Source organism: Excalfactoria chinensis, chromosome 4, assembly GCF_039878825.1.
Source record: "Excalfactoria chinensis isolate bCotChi1 chromosome 4, bCotChi1.hap2, whole genome shotgun sequence".
NCBI lineage: Eukaryota > Metazoa > Chordata > Aves > Galliformes > Phasianidae > Excalfactoria > Excalfactoria chinensis.
The window spans coordinates 23,565,028-23,584,315 of NC_092828.1; the positions used below are offsets into that span (position 1 = coordinate 23,565,028).

The 19,288-nt window shown below is 35.0% G+C and overlaps 1 protein-coding gene across 6 annotated transcripts in view; it reads right to left on the bottom strand.

The window, feature by feature from the left end:
• CORIN (corin, serine peptidase) overlaps window positions 1-19,288 on the bottom strand; it is a 117,224-nt gene that overhangs the window by 47,517 nt on the left and 50,419 nt on the right. For all 6 annotated transcript variants that reach the window (XM_072334880.1, XM_072334879.1, XM_072334881.1 and 3 more), the window contains 3 exons: window positions 13,762-13,943; window positions 5,042-5,155; window positions 165-272 (listed from right to left, as the gene is read on the bottom strand). In XM_072334880.1, the coding sequence (XP_072190981.1) occupies window positions 165-272; window positions 5,042-5,155; window positions 13,762-13,943 (404 nt within the window). The remainder of the gene's footprint in view (window positions 1-164; window positions 273-5,041; window positions 5,156-13,761; window positions 13,944-19,288) is intronic.

The following is a 19,288-nucleotide window of genomic DNA, read 5'->3' on the forward strand; positions in this document are numbered from 1 at the left end:
AGATAAGAAAACTGTTCTTACTTTGCTCTAAAACAGTAGCAAAAGAGTATCCTACTCTTCTATTATTGATATTGCTATATTTAAAATAAAATAATTTAAAAAAAAAAAAAAAAGAGAGAGAGAGAGAGAGAGAGAGAGAGAGAAATTATAAATATTTCATTTACCACAGTTCTGCTCATCGCTAAGGTCTCCACAATCATCATATCCATCACAAACGAAGGTATAATTGAGGCATTTTCCTGTGTTACAATGAAATAAATCATCACTGCAGTCTGTAAAACAAAGTTTTGTAAAATGTTAACATGATCATGGAAGGGTTTCTTATAAAACATAAACAGTGGAATTTATTGATTTAAACAAGACTAGACAGAGTTACCTTGTTATTTACAGGTCTGCATTGTGTAACAGTTTACTAGTTTATTAGAATCTAATGCAGAAGAAAAAGAAAAATCATATGCATTTTTTTACATATTTACTTTAGTTTCTACCAATAGTTTTCTGTCTGTATGGTCAATACAAGTTTCTGTACCATAAAAAGTGTATTATGTTTCTCTTGCTCTTCTTTCATCTTCCACAAACCAGTAAACACAAGGCAGTCATCTGGGAAAAATTTCGTAAGACAGTAAAGAGAGTACTCAAAATGTTTTCAAGCTGTTGAAGGAAATGAATTATGAAAGATACGAAGGAACTGGAACATTTCGTTCTGGTTGCAGATTACATCTTGGTAAGAAAGGAAGGAATCAGAGAGATGGGAGAAAACTGGATGTCATTTCAATCTTGTTGACCAAGATGGTCATGACAATATTTCAAGGCACAGATGATTTGATGGCATTGTAGAATGCCTCTTCCAGTAATAAATGTACTGTTAGGAATTAATGACTAATAAGTTAAGAATGTGAATATTCAAGGTGGGAGGAAATCAGAGTGTATATTGTTTCCAGAATGAAAATTATTTAAAATTATACCCAAAATCTCACCATCACCACACGTTCAAGAATGAAACATTGTTCAACCATTTTGGAATTCACAGCCAACAACCTTATGAAGAAATATGTTAATTCACACTTACCTCTTATACACCATTTTCGTCATTTGGCTTGAGCACAAACCTGACACAAGTTATTGAAGAGCTTGGTTTTTAAGTAAAGCTTTTCCTAATCACATAAAAAATTTGTTTTTTCATATTACCAATCATGCCCAGACATATTATTGTGAGTCAAAGATAAGTGAGTCAAACAAAATAGTCCATTTTCATATAAATAACATTCATTTCTTTGCTTTTCATTATAGTTTATTTATTTATTTATTTATTAAAAAAAAAAAAAAAGAAAGAAAGAAATAAGTGGGATCTAGTTAAGAAAGAGTGGAGAAAAGAAAGTAGAGTTGGTGGTGTCTGATCCTTATAACTAAAATAACTTTTGATTACACACAGCTGCAAAGTGGGTGGCCTAGTTTCATTGTCCTCCTGTAAGCTTTTCCTTCACATCTGGATTTTCCAGGGTGAAGGTTAGGATACAGAATATCTGGGAAGATTAACTCTCCTACCAGTTGAAGCTATGCCACTGTGTAGCTTCTTTATGCCTTTTCTTACTTGACACATGGACATTTTTACACAAGATCTTTCCTGCACTGCATAAAAAAATTGCTCAGAGGGCAGGTATCGGAGCATGCATCTCACACCTCAGCTGTGATGCTCAACCACTAATCAACATAGTCAGGCTACCATTTATTTCCTCTTGGTGTGGGGCTCCTGCATTCAGGATTGCACAGTGATCTGGTTTTGAAAGAACTATGTCCTTCTCAGTATATTACACACTGACAGTATATTACACACAATGACACTCACCCAGAAGGTGTGCAGTGGGGTTTTGAACCCTCCACATCAATGTATGCCAGATCTTCCACATCCTGACTGAGTGCTCTAGTTGCTAGGTTTCTCGAGGCTTTACCAACTTGAACTTTAGAACTTGAACAAGCATAATTTCTTGCCCTTCTGCCACAGAAGTATTCATGCTTTCTACTGGTTTCACATCATCTTAGAAAGTCCAAATAGAATTTATAGCACAGTGCAGAAGACAGTGCCGCAGGACATAAAATAGAATACTATGGCAAGGCCGTGAGTGTTCTAGTCAATAGTTTAGCTTTTAAAAAAATAAAAGGCATGAACCAATAAATACCAAAAAAACAAAACTAAATGAAAATATGTAAGTTCCAGTTTCATGTAAGCAGAACAATAGCCAGCTGAGAGTAAAATTCTAAACACTACTTGTTTTGAATCTGCAACAGCATGAAGTACTCTGGAAACATTTATCCTTATTGATCAGTTCATAACTCTGGCAGTTTCTGTCCTTCTGTTCCTCTTTCTGCAAATGAAACAAAGCTGTTTTTTCTATGATGCTTTGCTGGATAATTTCACTGTTTAATTTTCATCCATGCACCCGGTCATGTTTACGTTCATAACCTCTGTAGCTGCAGCAGTGACATTTAGAACATGGCAGCACTTAGGGTACTCATGCAGGGTAAAAATTAAAAAAAAAAAATAAAATAAGAATACAGATTTCCTTTCAAGGAAATAAATGGCACTAGGAATAAGTGAATATGAAAATCTTATGCTCTTTACATATATTTCCATCGGGGTATTGGCAATCACACTTACTTTTACGAGAATAAAATGAGTGGTCTGCACTTTTCATCTATAATCAGCTCAACTTAAATTTTGGTAATGATGAGACAAGCCCAGTTTTCATAAACTTAAATACAAATTTGCATTCCATATTCCACAAAAGTCAAGTATATTTTAAAGACAGGTCAAATTTTTTTGCATTCAGCAACCCTTACATCTCTGTTCACACATATCTTCACGAGTTACTATTGGATCATATGTCCTTCTGACAATTAAACATACTCAAATACAGCTTTAGGAATCTTCCATTTTAAAAATACATTTCTATTACAATTTATTATGTTTATTTTAAAGAAAAGGAATAGATTCCAACATACAAATTCTGTCACCTCTAGGAGTAAATAAAAACTTAATTCAATAAAGCACTCTATTCAACGGCATGCAGCGGCACATGTGTAAACAATCATCTTTGACAATCAAGAAGAAACCAAGGCATCATGATCACTCAAAAGCTAGGGGGTTTCATTCTTTCATTAAACACAAGAGATACTGTCCTGACCGCTTGTACACCTGCTGGAGGTGAGATAATCAATGAAAATGGCTGCAAGTGAATGAAATCAGGTTTTTGAGGATAAATACTGCCTTCCTTAACTAAAAGGTCTTCCCACTAAGTATTCAAAGCTAATTTCCTAAAGAAAAAAAATAATAATAACAATTTGATTAATTTTATTTTCAAACAAAGTTACAGGTCAACCATTTATATCAGTCTGTTATACATGTTATAATATGTGAAGTTCAGAATCTTACTAGAATTATTTTGCAGCACATTCTCATATCAGGAAATGTAATGGATGGTATCCTTAGGTCACAAATACTATGTTTAAATCAAAATCCAAAGAAGAATATTTCAATTCAGATTTTAAAGCGTGTTCATTTTTCAAGATTTTTTTTTATAAAATTTCTTATAAGATATATCTTTTCTAAAATCTAAAACATTTTAATGTATCCAATTATACCAGCAAGCTTCAGCCTTCTGAAATATATCAGAGACTGAAACAGTGCAGGAAAGGGTGGGGAGTAAACACACGATTGGGGCTGTACTGTGGTAGAGAAACTGCTCAAGGGCAAAAGAGCACAGAACAGAACTGGCTAAAAAAAAATGATTCCTGAGTTGATTGGAAACAAATCTTGAATGAAAGACCCAACATCAAGGCCACTGTTTCTGCCATGTAACTGAAAATTATTTGACAAAATTTGTCTCCAACCAGGTGATCTAATAAAATACATACATCTGCCTATAAACTCGGTGTCATTTACAGATAAGCTTTCTTTTAAAGGTATTTTTGAATAACTCATGACTTCTATAACTCCTGATTTTTCAGCGCATATAATGTTTTATACTTGTATTACTAAATTTTTTTTCCTATTTCTAGTGGAACTTGAGAGCTTGACACTGACAAAAATAAATACTTTTGAAACAGTAGAAAATACATTAAACTCCAGTCAAGTAGGCTATTAAGCAAAAAGCAAGCTCTACCTTATTCATATTGAGACCTGGAAGAAATTGTAGCCACCATTAATTCCTTGAAGTCTTACAGATAAAATCTACTATCAACTTTCTTAAAGATGGCTTCTGTAGTCTTGGAATGCTCAGGCTCCTTACATCACTAATCAAAACAAATCCTCTGAGGGAAATCTAAACTGCACAGAAATTCAGTCCCATTTCTGATAGTTTTCAAGGTGTGAATGCACAGCACTATTTTGTGGCATCATAGTCCTATGTTCCACATTTTCCTTTCTGCATTTCTATTTTCATTGTTTTCAAACTGTAAATTTGCTCAGCTTTTCTAAAGGTGATAGTAGTCCTAGGATGTTCTTGTCAACACACACAAAATTGCTACTTCATAAACTGCTACAGAGAATGAACTAAGTATTAAGCATGTACATCCTTTTTTCTCCTCTACTTCACATTATACTGAGATTTATTTAAATAAACCACATCCAGTATTGAGGCCAAGAGAACTTTCTAAACAGATGGTACTGCTTCTGCTACAAGATGAATGCAAGAACTAGGAGCAAGACGCACCTAGCAGTTTTCAGTTCACTACTAGAACTGCATGCTACCAACTCATTTAAATAAATTGCCCCCAAAATATTTATGCTTTCCACATGGCTCCTTTCAGAAGCAGCAGTTCTAGACTGCTAATGAAATGTGTTTCCAGTCATAAATTTTAACAGATCTAAAGCATTCTGCAGCAAGAGTGGCTTTCTCAGTGTCAACTGAGAAAGTCCAAACGTCAATATAAGCAAATACTGTGCAAAGCTCTTATTCTGTTGCAACAGACTGCTTTAGTTTTTAGGCTTCTCTGAGTACATTTGGTACTTCAGCAGAACTCTGAAGACCAAAAACAAACTTACTGCAATGGACTTCATCACTCCAGTCATCACAGTCATTGTAGCCATTACACTGCAGTTTCCCTGGAATGCAGATTCCACTGGCACACAGGAAACTCTCCTCTCCTCCACATAGTGCTGGAAATGAGCAAAGAATGAATATATGTTAGATTTTACATATGTGCTAATGAAATAAGCAGAAATTAAAGATATTCAGAAAATGATATTTTAATTTATACACTTAGGCAACAAATCAAGGGATTTCAAGCTGGCACTTTCATCTATATTTTATTTAAAAAACAGGCATCTAGATTGAGTTTATCAGTGAGATTCGATCAACCTTTACCTCTAAAAGCACCTCTACAGAGCAATTCTTCTAATACTGACTTTAGGATTAAACAAGAACTTTCCATTAAACAGATGCATTGGATCAAATATCTGATTACTGTTAACAACAACTTGATCTTTCCAGTCTACTTGTTCAGGCAAAACATTACCAGGTAAAAAGACTTAACAGTGTCATGGCACAGACACTTTCTATAGGGGAAGGATTCTTCTAATACTCTTATATCTCTCAGAACACTAGAAGAAAACCATCACTGCTACTGAATATATAGAGAATTGAGATACCTATAGAGAAAAAAACAAAAACAATAACAAAAAACCATCAAAACCACAACCCTAGAGCTTAGGGTATCCAACAAGAGATGCCTTTGCAGAGTTTTAACATGTTTTTCTAAGCCTGAAATATTATTTTATCATCCTCAAGGAAGACAGCAATCTTTTGTCTACTGACACAAATCCTTGTTTGTAACAAAAACTTACTCGATTAATTTAATTTTTTTTCCTATTACCCTTCCATGTGAACTCTTCACTTGACCATGATTATGCAATAAATATACTATTTTCCATTTGTGCAATGGAACCGTGGTTCTTGAAGTGAAAGCTACCTATGAGTTTTATTTTAAAGGTTTCTAACTTCACGGGAAGGTGTGTTCAAAATAAGTAAGAGACACATGGTCTCTGAAAAAAAAAAAAAAAAATAGAGAGAATCTCATTCTGTATGATAATATTACATTTTCTTTATTGTAATTTGATTTTTTTGTTCCTCCAGTTCTCTGCCTTATACCATGCCCCTTCTGATTTCTGTGATTAGAAAGCACTATAGGAGAAACAACAGCCTTTCTCAATATGGGCTTTAATTCCCTACAGACTAGTGTTTATCTCACAGACAGTGATATCAGTTCACCATCTATGAAAAAGAAGATCACATAAACAAAAAGTTGTAATTCATCATGCAAGAAAGACTATTTAATGTTGAAAACTCTACTTTAATTGACTGTGACACATTACATTCTTCTGAACTTGGACTTTATACAATTTCCTGTATGCGCAAAGAAGAAAATAGCATAAGTATGACATGGATCAAAAAGAACTGTCAGAGGAACCATCCTGATTTGTTTATTGATCTCTACCCACCTGTACTGTTCTTTATTTATAAAGCGACAGCAATAGTAATGTTTTGCGTGAAAGTGCCTGTATTACCTAGGAGAACAAAAGTAACAAACAGCAACGATATCAATCCATTTTTCTTAGAGACTGGAAGAACAGAGTCTGGAGTCACAAATTCATTTCTGAATTGTGAAAAGAAGTGTTTCCATGAGTTTATGAATCAGTCTCATTCTCCCTCCCTAATATTTCCCTAACCTATTTTGCTTCTATCTATTCTGATTTCCATTACAATCCACTTCTCAATTTCTTAAGAAGCCTCTTAAGACACTTTCTAATGCGAACATCTCCATGCTTATCTTGGGTACATTTTAGGAAAACAAGGGGAAGAATGAAATCATAATCATAGCTGTTCTTCTCTAAGCTTTAGCTCTCAGTAGCAAACAGAGGGAATTGTAAGAAAAGTTCATCTCACCTCATGCTGTCTTCTAGAAGACAGACTGGATACGTGGATAGTGCTCAGGGCAAGAAGAGCATACACACTGTGAATGATGGCTCCAATTCTCCAATTACATTAACTTCTGCTTTCTACTAAGCTTGTGCAGAAAGAGGTTTCCAAAAGACTAACAACTTTATCATATCACCAAATATCAGATTTTAATAGAAAAGATAGAATCCCTGTCATATACAGCAAAACAAGCAACTCTCCTGAAGAAGAGGTGATATTAGATGAACAGAAATGGAAGCATTCCCTGCTAACAAAGAAACAATTTGCAGGTGTTTGCTTCAGACCTTTGCAAAGAAGATTTATAGTTTGGAAAAGCTTCCAAAATACCTGATTAAAAATCACCAGTGACAAAACTAAAAAAAAACTAAACAAAAAAAAAAAAAAAAAAAAAAAAAAAGTGCTCTATTTTACCTTCATCTACCGTAGTATTACAAATGTCTATGAGGCACCAAGATCATTTATGCGCTGTAGTTCTCAGCTAGCTTACTGGAATGCCAGCTATAGAGGACTATGTAGGCAGGTCCATGGAAAGCTGCAAAAAGCACAAACTGAAGCAAATGCATTATTTGCCTGCATTTAAAGGCATAGTTGTAGTTAAGTACTGTATGTCTATGAAAGTGACCATGAAAAGTGCGGTGTCTGTGTTTGTTTTTCAAGAGGAAACAATGTTGACTGTCTAATACTATCAAAGAACTAGGAGGTATCAAACAAAATTGCCTAAAAATAAGCAATTAGTAGTACTTTTCATTTAATGTAGATATGTTGTAACGCTTTGCAACAGAACACAACGGATGCTAAAATGCACGTAGATTTATGAAGCAATAAAAAAATTTACAGTGGGTCAAAAATTACTGTCAAGTCCTTGAATCTCAAACAGATGGTAAACGCAAGAGGATTTTGGAAAAGTAATTTCCTTATTCTATTCTTCTCTGAACGTGTAGTCTTAAAGCAGATTTTGAAGACAGCATTACAAACCAGACAGACTTTCAATCCGATTCAATATAGTCATTCTTAGAGTCACCGTAGCACAGCAGGACATAGAGAAATCCCTGTATTCGCTTGCCTCTGGATTTTCATCACCTGCTTCCTACATTCTATGTACCCTGTGGCACAGTTCATCATGTAGCTGTCAGCTGTAGAAAGTTTTGATACTAGAATTGTGATTACAGAGTTAGGAAAGCTGACAACTCCTTCCCCTCTGTGGTGGAAGAATACAAGAGATCTTCTTGCCCTATAAAATGAAGTGGCCTAAAAAGGCCACATGGGAGAGACAAATCTGGATCTGAAGCAGGCAAAGAGTAAGAAGGCAGGCATAATAGGAGAAAAAATAAACTTGAAAGATATAAAATGTTAAATCAACAGAAACAAAGAATGAGTGCTTGGGGAAATATATCCTTCAGCTGTGAATGCTTTCTCACATGAAAAACAATCACAATAATGAAAAAAAAAAAAAAAAAAAAAAAAAAAAAGTTGTCTTTCTCAAAAAAACTATAGAATTCTTTCTTGTCTTGCAGCTGATCGGTATCAGTGTTACAGATACACAGACAATCCCCGTCTTTTTTTCACTGCATTCAGTGAGTACACAGAACCATAGTATACCCAGAATTGGAAGGGACTCAGCAAGAATAGCTGAGTCCAACTCCACACAGGAATACCCCAAAATCCCAACTCTATATCTGAGAGTGTTGTCCAAATTGTTCTTGAACTCTGACAGATTGGTACCATGAACTGGGAAGCCTGTTTCATTGCCAACCGCCCTCTGGCACAGTGCAGAGAGCAACAATCCCTTCTCTTGACAGGCTAGCAATGCTGGGCCTGATGCATCCCAGGATACAGCTGGCCTTTTTAGCTGCTGACTGATATTTAAAATACCAGATGCCTTTCTGCAGGGTTGCTCTGCATTCTCTCTTACTCCTGCCTGCACATACAGCGTTGCTCCAACCCATGTGTAGAATCTAGCACTTACCACATTAAAATTCATGAGGTTGGTGATTTCTCAGTCCTCCAATTTGCCAAGATCTCTCTGCAAGGCCTCTCTGTTCATGAGGGAATCAACAGCTCATCCTAGTTTTGTCAATAAATCTATTAACTATTTGTATTTTACAGCACCTTAAAATGATAGGCATGAACAGTAAATGACTACTGCTAGCATTCTCAGTGTGGTGTTCCAATTAAATGTTTCCTATCCAAATCAAAACAAGCTAACAGCTCCTGAGTTGTCATCTTCAAATGGCTGAAAGAGCTTACTCCAATTATGCATGCATTTAGCCCTTTCATGCCCTTGAACGTTGCAGGACATTCATTGACATGTACAATAATTAACTCATGTATTTTTGCCAAAGAGGGAGATTATTTCAGCTATCAGCAATCAGAAAAACTTAATTAAAAGACTTAATCCAACTGAAAAACTACTGCAATAACCAGCATGCAAAAGTTCACAAAAAATTGTCCTAAAAAAAAAAAAAAAAAAAAAAAAAAAAAGTTTTTGAATGTTATTTATAATTCCATGGGTTACTTATAATTTTACTGAGTTCACAGTTTTGTTTATTCATTCCTTTTCAGTACTATTTATTCCTCTCCTTATACAAATAAAAACTTTAACTGCTGGCAGGAAGAGATATGCATTTGTAGTACGTAGGAATTATTAGAGTACCTACAAAATACACCATGTAAAGGCACTTTTTCACATTGTTCAAAACACACAAAAAAAAACTAACCAGAAAAAGCAAAAAAGCAATATAATTTAAGAAACTATCATAAAGAAAGAAAAAATATTCACTGCTTCCACTAAATGTGAGTTACAATTAAAATCCATGGCGTTCACTCAAAAAAGAAATTGTGATCATGGTAGAAATTGCAATAAAAATTATATTAAGAAAATATGTTTTAGTATATTTAAATTTCACTACTTGAAACATTGCAAAGAAAATCTGTGAAGAGACAAAGCCTTGTAAAACAAAACTAAATTTGTTTTTAAAAAAATGTTATGCAAAAAATTACTGTTTGCCACAACCTGTAGCTATTTATGGTTGTTTTGTTTTTTTTTTTTAAGAAGGGAAGCCTTGGCTTGTTTTATTATACATTTTTATTTGTGTCCTTCAGAACTGAAATGTAAATAATATATAACATAATGCAGTGACATTTACATCCTGCAGTTAAATTTTAACACATTATGCCTTTTATATGGCTTCAATAGTATTATCTATTAAAAATCTCATAGCTATGAAGCACATTTTGGGCCTCTTGGGCATCACTTTTTAACAGAACAACAAAAAAATTTCTTAATATCTCTTCAGTGTAATGAAGAATGAACATTGCCTAACAGTTCTGTACTGCTGCTTACAAAATTTCACTGTATGAAGAATTGAAAGATTCATACTCTCTGTGCTTCTGAAAGCATTTTGCAATCTAGATTCATTAGAACACAATTTCAGGGCTTTCCTGAGAGCTGCACGTTACTGCAAGATCATTGTGTTCCTTTACTTCTCATTCAAGCCACTCCGCTTTTCTCTCTGCAGTTTTAACACCACCAGCTGTGTTGGCTGGTCAAAGCATAAAAAATAACAGAAAAACACAGTGACAGTTGAAAGAAGGGAAAGCAGAGCTGAAATATCTCTGTGAATAGGGATATGCATAGTAGGCCCTAGGAATGTCTCTGAGATTTTTTTGCCCTCAAGTATGCATTACTGGACTTGTAGAATGAATGCCTGATGATGCTTGCTCTTCACTCACTCACTACATATTTGAACTACGAAACCAGTTCTACTATCTATCTTAAATATCTATTAATGTCTACCTGAAATCCAAAGAGCTGGATTTAATTTTCACAGCATCTTATCTTGCCATCTGATCTGCTGCAACCCTGTCAGCAGTAATGCAGCTTTTTATTTCATTCATTTTAAAACACTATATACTACTATAACGGTACACAGATCAGATTTTCCAGTATATTCAGTTTTTCTTTGGACACATCAGGTATGTATGCTACAGGTTTCTTCACAGTGGCAAAGTGCACTCAATTTACAGTGCCTTTGGAAGAAAAAAATAGATTAAGATCAGTAGTGACAGATTAACAAGTGTGTATATCTACTAGGTAATCCCAACTCTAGCAAATGAATATTTATCAGGAAAGCTGTTACTTGTCCACAGGATAAATGTTCTAGATTCTAACTAGGAAATCTGCCATACTCCAATGGAGCCTGAAAAGTCATGTGAGGTTCAAGAGTTTTTTTGAAGGATAGCTTTTTAAAAATGCAGAGGATGTACAATATTTAGTCATAATCAGAAAGAAAAAAAAAATCAGAAAGAAACTGTTTTGGATTGGATTATGCTGTGCTAAAAGAAATAGGTATAGCAATCAGACCTTTTTTGTTTTTGTTTTTATAAATGCAATAAAATACTAAAACCACTCAAGAGAATTACACCACCTCGCATAACAAAGCATATAAAAGGGATATGAGGGCAGGGAAGGCTTTCCCTGCATGCAGTCTGGAGTTATTAGTCCCCAAAAGAAATCACAAAGTTGAGATATAAACAGCCATATGTTAACAACATGCTCCTGGAATTTCCAGAAACTAAGTCCTGTGAAGAAGATGAAGAACACCTGGAGCTGAGCACCAGGTGCCAAGGAGCTGGAATAGTTAACCCTGCTGCCTGATTCTGGTGCATTCAGAGAAGCAATTGCTTTTAAATATACAGCATTGATTTATTTCTGTAGGAGAAACAGCCTGGGAGAAACCCAGGTTCCTACCTTTTCCAGTCAAAAAAGAAGCACATCAGAAATGTTACGTCAGAGCTGACAGTACACAGCCTGGGTCTCTAGTCTGCTAGATAGGGCACTTCAGCACTGTCTCTTAATCTTTCTTTAATGAGAAACAGCAAGTTTCTCATATACTTTTCTGTAATTTATTTAGTTTACTATCAGAGAGATACAAATTCTATCAGAGATATTATGGAAGGATAATCAACCAGGCACCAGCCTAACATGCTTTTCTCTAGCATTAAAAAACAGTACAACTAAAATTTTAGTCAGAAGATATTCTAGAACTTTCATAAAGCAGCAACCTCTTCCAGTTTGATCTAAAAGTTCAATTGTTTAGTTATGTTGGGTCTTTACAAAAGTTCAGCCAGAGATACTTTGTCAAGAAACAACAGGCATATTTACACCATGTCATATCATACTTGTATTCAGCATGTGTACCACACATACATAAAATCCAAGTCTCTAGTATCCCATTGCCTATTCAGAATTACATCTCATTCTGTGGTCAGTACAAGTGTACTCAACTAACTATATGCTAGTCACTCACTGATCATTGCTAGGTGCTCTCATTGCTCACTGCACAACTCCTTACCATACTTACGTATATACTCTACAGCCTCTTTTCTTATTTATTATTTGAAACCTGCCATAAAGACAAAATGATTTTATTCCTAACTCCTAAAATGTTCATCAGTATGATATCAAAGGCAACAATATACATATGGTTACAACATCCCTCCAAGCTACAAGGACAATTTTATTCCCATTTCACAAAAGGGAAGATGATGTGTGGGAAAAAATATGCTTCCTCTTTGAAGAAGCCCATGAGATCTAATTTTGCAGCATATTTAGCATATACTTGTTTCATATAATCAAAACACACCTCCCAGCGGCTTTCACTACTGCAGTTTGCTCAGAAGCCAATAGGAACCTTATAGAAGTCGTGTGTATAATATTTATTTTTTTCCAGTAAGCACTCTACCTTCAAGAAATCACTCTCTCTCTGCCTGTATTTTGTCATGTCAGCCATTACAAGTGTCCCCATAGGGGAGGGGAGGATAGATATTGGACAACAGTCTCCTTTACTCCATGACCCCTAAAAACATGCCCTAAAAGATACAAAGAATTTGATCCACAGGCTATTTCAAATTACACGTATTCAGAAAGTTCAGGGAGATACACCCCAGGCTGTAAGATCTTAACTTTTCATATGAAGGCACACTGCATAACCTCATTGATTTTTTAACATAGTTCGCATGCATGACTTCTCAGTTTTTTTAAAAACAAAACTGAAGGACTATTTTCATCACAGCATTGTTTCTAATCTGTTATCACACAAAAGTCGTTAACAAAATTGTAATCTGCTGAAGGACAGTACAAGCCTCTGCCACTTATGTTCATGGGATGATGAATAGCAACAGCACCGTTTCAGATGCCAGCAAGAAAACTCCAGCAGTGGGGTGAAGGAGAAAAAGTCAAGTCAGGGTTTCTGCTGTCAGGTCTAATCTCAAATTAATTTGGATTGACAGAACAGAGCAGCACCAGTGTGGAGAGGGTTCCAAAGACTTCCACGATACCTCCATTGGATGTTTGCTATTTGAAAATCTTTTTGAAAAGTTCATATCTTCATCAGTTCTGGGCTCATTTTTACAGCAAGGATAAAGAAGACACATTTGAAATTTGGACTGTGTATCAAGTTCCTGTTCCAAATACCTAACCTGTTATTACTAGAGCTTAGCAAAGAAATATGCAGCAGAACATTTTTAAAGGGCCTATTATTTTTCTCCTAACTTCATTCTCTTGAACAGCTCAGAATTTCTAATGCAAAACAAATAAGCCCAAGCAGCTGTATGGCAAAACTATAACATACTGATGACCAGGCTTTATCATGGTAAAATGAATTAACATAATTAGAGAATCAAGAACAATTTCATCCCAGAGCTAGTCCTACAGAATTAAAAAATATATTATATTACTGAATAGGAATCCTTGAATACAGTGCTAGATTTAGGAACAGAAACATACATTGCTTTCCTTTTTCTTGGTGTGGCGAGAAGCATACCCTTGCAGTTGTGTCATTTTCACTTTGGTTGTGGAATTGAGAGCACTTGAGGAATTCTGGCCAGGAAGCATTTACCATCCCTAGGACTGGTTCACACCCTTCTTTTGCTTCCTCACAAAATGTCCTGCACGGCAAGAGGACTCGACTAGAGAAGAGACAGAGAACAAAGACAAAAAAGATTATTACCCCAATAAACAGATGCATCTTTAATTAAAAGACAATAAAAGTAATTATACTTTTGAAGAATTTCACTTCCTAAAGACTTGCACCAAAAAGTTGCTAAATCTTCACTACCTCAGTGGAGGTGGTATCAGCTTTGGCTTTCAGGTTACATTTAAGGCCCTATTAAGCCAGAGTAATTTCTATATTCAGCACTGTTCATGCTGAAGCTGACATTGCCTATAGCAAATGCCCTATCACTGTAGTTTTCTCAATATGTTGATTCCTTCCTAAAATTCATTGCAGTGCACTTTGCATTTCTTAAAATAGTCTAAAAAAATTTTACCAGGAAAAGACTGGAAGCTACTTTACATTCATAATTTATGAATCAATAACCAAAAAGCAGAAATTGCATACAAATTATAAGCATAAAATATTTCAGTCACATTTACAGCAGTTAAAGTTTTCTCAGGCACAACTAAAATTGGGGCACGTATTCACAAGAGAACAATGAAAAATGCAACTCTGACTCTGATTACAAATAAAATGTTATTTTTTTAAAGCATTATTAACCACTGTTGGGTGCATTTTATTAAATAATATTATATACATTTCAATTTCTCACATTAAAATCAGTGTTCTGTCATTCAGAAAAACATGAACAATGGATTTATAAAATATGTAATGTTTAAAACATGATCGGCACAATATTTTAATGTATACTCCTTATATTCTTAATGATATCTCTGGCTTAATAATATGATATTTTATTCCACCCAATGTGTATTTATTTTTAAGCAGTGAGCACCAAGAATGGGAAGGCACTGCCCATGAATGTTTGTCAGCACCACATTTTGAAAGGAAACAAAATGGCTTCAGGTGAGAAATATCAGCTCTCAGTTAAAGAAAAAATGTGAACAGAGAAATAAAAATACAGTTAATTCTTAAGTATAGCTCTCATACAGAGCCAGCTGATACAGCTCATACGAGGTCGTGTGATCAAAGGGGGCTGCATCAAAGGGTGCCAAGACAGTCCAGTGCTCTTACAAGGTCAGCCTTTTCTATCTTTGAAAGGTCATGGACAACCTGACTTTTGTACTGAACTGAAAAAGTCCACAGTACCCAAAAGTTTTGTTACTTAATGTAATGTTTCTATTAGGACTATAATGAAAATAAGCTACCAGAGATGCCTGACCACCCATGCTAACATGTAGAAATTGGTAGAAAGCAAAATATTCTCTTGGATAAATATTCAGACCTAATTGTTTTTGCCTTCCTCTGCTCAGTATCTAACTGGTGTTGTTACTGAATTTATGACGTACACTAGGTTGGAACCACTAGTTCAAAATGCATGTTGTTAGAGACATATTCTCCATATAATGTTAAAAACATTTACACAATACTAGCTTGAAATGAATTAGACATATCACAATAGCCTTTATCTCTAAACATGCCTCTTTGCAGTTCCCTAGTTGGAAATTTTCTTGTTGCCCGAAAAGTATATATATTCTACAATAATTCTTTTCGCTACCAGATTGTGATGTGTTGAAAGGCACAAAAATTCAGCACCAGAAAGCACATAGCTGGCTGTTTACAAAACTAAGAACAAATGGTTCCTCATGCTGACAGGAAGAGCTGCCACTTAGTAGTTCTGCACATTGTCCTGCCAAATTGAAGGTTTATTATCTGACCTGAAATGACACTTCAGATAAAGATGTTCTAAAACACTCTTCTGGCTTTTTACTAAATCTATTTTAATAGGAAGAGTAAGACAGGACAAAGCAAGAGCACTGTGGTATCTGTCAGTGACTCTTGCTTGGGCCTGAGAAACTCCCTAAATGAAGATGATTTTACAAGGCAAGTGATTGTTTCCAACCATTTTCCTTTAGTGTTTTTGACTTAAGCTTCTCATTTTTAACAAATTATTTTTAACTAAATCTCTGCTTCTAAAAGTTCTATTGATGTAATCACATGAACAGTTCCAGTGATTTAACTGAGGTTCCTTAATACAGAAAAATGTCAGAAGCAAAGCCATCGCTTGCTCTAGATGGTGCTTCAGTTCCAAAAAATACCTGTAAGAAATAAGATGCTAAATAACTACATAACTAAAATGAACTACTGATTTGCCTTATTTGCCAGTGTGTGCCATTTGATTTATTCAGACTGATATACTTACAGTTAACTTCTTATTTATTTTTCAGAAAAACACACAAAACGCTACAACAATATGTCACAGTGAACACGAACATTAGCAGTGATTTCACATCATCACATCTAAGTTATTACTACTGATCTAATTGAGCACATCTGATGACCTCACACTTTAATCTGAAGGCAATATATTCCACAGACCTTTTCCAAAAGAGTGATAGCAGGCTCATTCGAATCATACAATCATCAAAAGATCTCCAAGTTCATCTAGTTCCAACACCCTCCTACTACCAATATTTCACCACCTCTCTCGGCAGCCCTTTCAAGTGCCTGACCACTCTTTTGGAAAACAAATTACTCCTAATATCCAACCTGAACCTCCCCTGGCACAACTTGAGGCCATTCCCTCCGGTCCTATCTCTTGTTATGCAGAAGAAAATGTCAGCTCCCACCTCGACACAGCCTCCTTTAAGGTTCATTATTTTCAAAGGTCCTTCTGCACGTTGATCACTCAACACAATGGAAATTTTACAAACAATTTAAAGACTATATTAAAATGTAACTCGGTACAGTTATATTTATACTTAAGAGTTTAGAAGTTTCAAAAAATGTTAGGAGATGAGTAGTTTTTCCACTAGATTCATTTACACTTAAGATTATTTACACCTATATGAAAAAAAAAAAAAAATCTATATGAAATAAAAAACTATATGAATTCACCTCACTTACTTAGTTTAGGCAGATTTTAGCAATAATATGTTTAAGCAATACAGTTCAGGGTAGATGTTTGGATACACACACAGCACAATAATATAGAAATTACTAAATGGCTAAAAGATGACTGAGTAGTGATTAAATAAGCTAAGCAGAATTTATAGTCTCAAGAGAAGTTCTGACAAACCAGAAAATAAAGGATTACCCGGCCATTACTGCAATATTTGGCCTGGTTTCAATATTCAATCATATCTGCTCCATAAATTAAATATTTTCTGGATAAGGATCAAGTTTAGTATGGACATATTGTATAATCCAGTCAAGGATGAAAAGGTGATTAAAAATCTTCATCTCGATTAGTCTTTATTTACTGCCAGTCAGAGACAAATCATTTCAAAAAACAAACTGACAGGTTTATGGTAATATTATCATAATTCATTTGGCGCCAGAAGCAGGAATGGAAGGAGGCTGTAACATACTTGAGTGCAATTTTGCTTTTAAGGATATTCATGGAAATGATTCTTGCTGAAGGGAAAATTTGATAAAAGAACAGATATGTGAGATAAGTTTTAATCTATGGGTGGTTTCTCCACACCTAGAAATTCACACCTCAGTTATGTCAGCAACATATAAGTGTCAATATTAAAATATGTATGGCATCAAAACAAAAAGTTCTCAAGTAAAACAAGGTAGAGAAATAGTCTGTGGGGTTTTTTCATTTGCTTGTGTTTTTTTTTAAATTTGCATAAACCCATAAGCTATTCATCAAAACAGTTTTATATCAAGTAGATATATAGAATATACTATACTCTAACACTATCATCTTTACTGATTTTAAGCAACCAGAGAGGCTTCATACTGCCTGAGAGCAGATTATCTGATATGCTCTTAATGCCAACTATTTGAAGTTCATTTAAACTGGAATTCAAACTGATTATAATATTGCACTGACCTAGTTGTTATCACTCACTTAAAAACATTTTACATTTTCACATGAAATCAGAAATTATTCCTTCCATAAAACCAATTTCTCATCTTTGCAATCACATTACTATGCATGGGGCTCATCAGTAGACTTACATTGCTTAAGTGGCTGTTTTGAGAACTAGAAATCATCAAAGAAATATATTACAAGAAGGAGTGAGGAGAGGAGAAGTCCTCCAGGCAACTGTTTTACTCCCGCTGCAAAATATAACAGCCTTTCTCAAGGAGCAATTGTTTGAGTAGCTCAAAGGTTTGGCTATTAAACTCAGCAGCCACTGAGGTTAATGTCTTTGGTATGTCTTCCCTGGAAGCTGCAGTGGCATATGTAGACCTTGTTCCTAAACATCTTTTTCTGCACTGCCTTGAGTTTTGCAATCACATCTGTTTGTAGGCCATACAATAAGCTAGATCAAGTTGGGAAATTCATTATTGAAACTTTACAGACAAGACTGAGAGAACTGCTCTGGCTAAAGGTCACATTTGCAGTTTTGTAGACAATCTGATGTAAGTCTTACGCATGAGTATTTCTTATAGCTACAGTGCTGGCTTAAGCATCTCTCCATTACTGTTCTTTCTCCACCACTGTCCATTCAGTTGCTCCAGGATCACTGCTATTACAGTTACACAGTAAGCTGTCTTCAGGTATTGAGCCATGTTAAAAGTGGACAGTATTTTGCTGGATTACTTACTCAGCCAAATGTATCGAAGAAGTTTAAGCTGGAACAGCTACCAGAAAAATAGTAATCATACTACCGCTCACTATAGAGAACTGTGGGATAATTTACAGTGTAATTCACAGGCATGCATGCTCAGGGTGATGATAGATGTAAGGTCTGAGGCAGAATGATCCTTCAACTGGCAATACGTTTGTGAGTTAATGCTGGGGCAGAGGGGAACAAATAAAAAAACCCAAGAAACATCCTGAAAATACAGGAAGAAGAAAGCTGAGATTATTCTATATGTTTCTACACTTTCATGAAGTCACACCAGCCATTGTTAGTTCTAATCTTCATTAATACTTTGGGGAATTATCTAGCAATAAACATGTCCACAAAATATAAATGTCACAGAAGAAAATTTCTTCAGTAGAACAAACACCCACACCCAGCTTTATTCTCATTTAGGGTAACATCTCTTGTGAATTCTTTCTCTGTTCTTTCTCCTTGTACTCCAATATGCAGAGAAGCATTTTCAGAGCTACTGAACAGAGCTATATGACGCAGGCTATTAAAAACCTCAAAACTATGTTTTGATTCATGTATCTGTAAGCAAATGGGCAGTTAAGGTCTCAGTTGCACATAATCATGAAAACAAGCTGTGGCAAAGCTGTGTTTTTTTTTGTTGTAAAGTCTTCATCTTCATTTTGCAAGTTATTTTGAAAGATTCTGTTTTCTTCTCTATTTTACCTCCAGAGATGGATTTAGATCTGAGATTTGCTTCTTTATATATTAGTAAAATCTGGAAAAAGATTTTGGAAAAAGC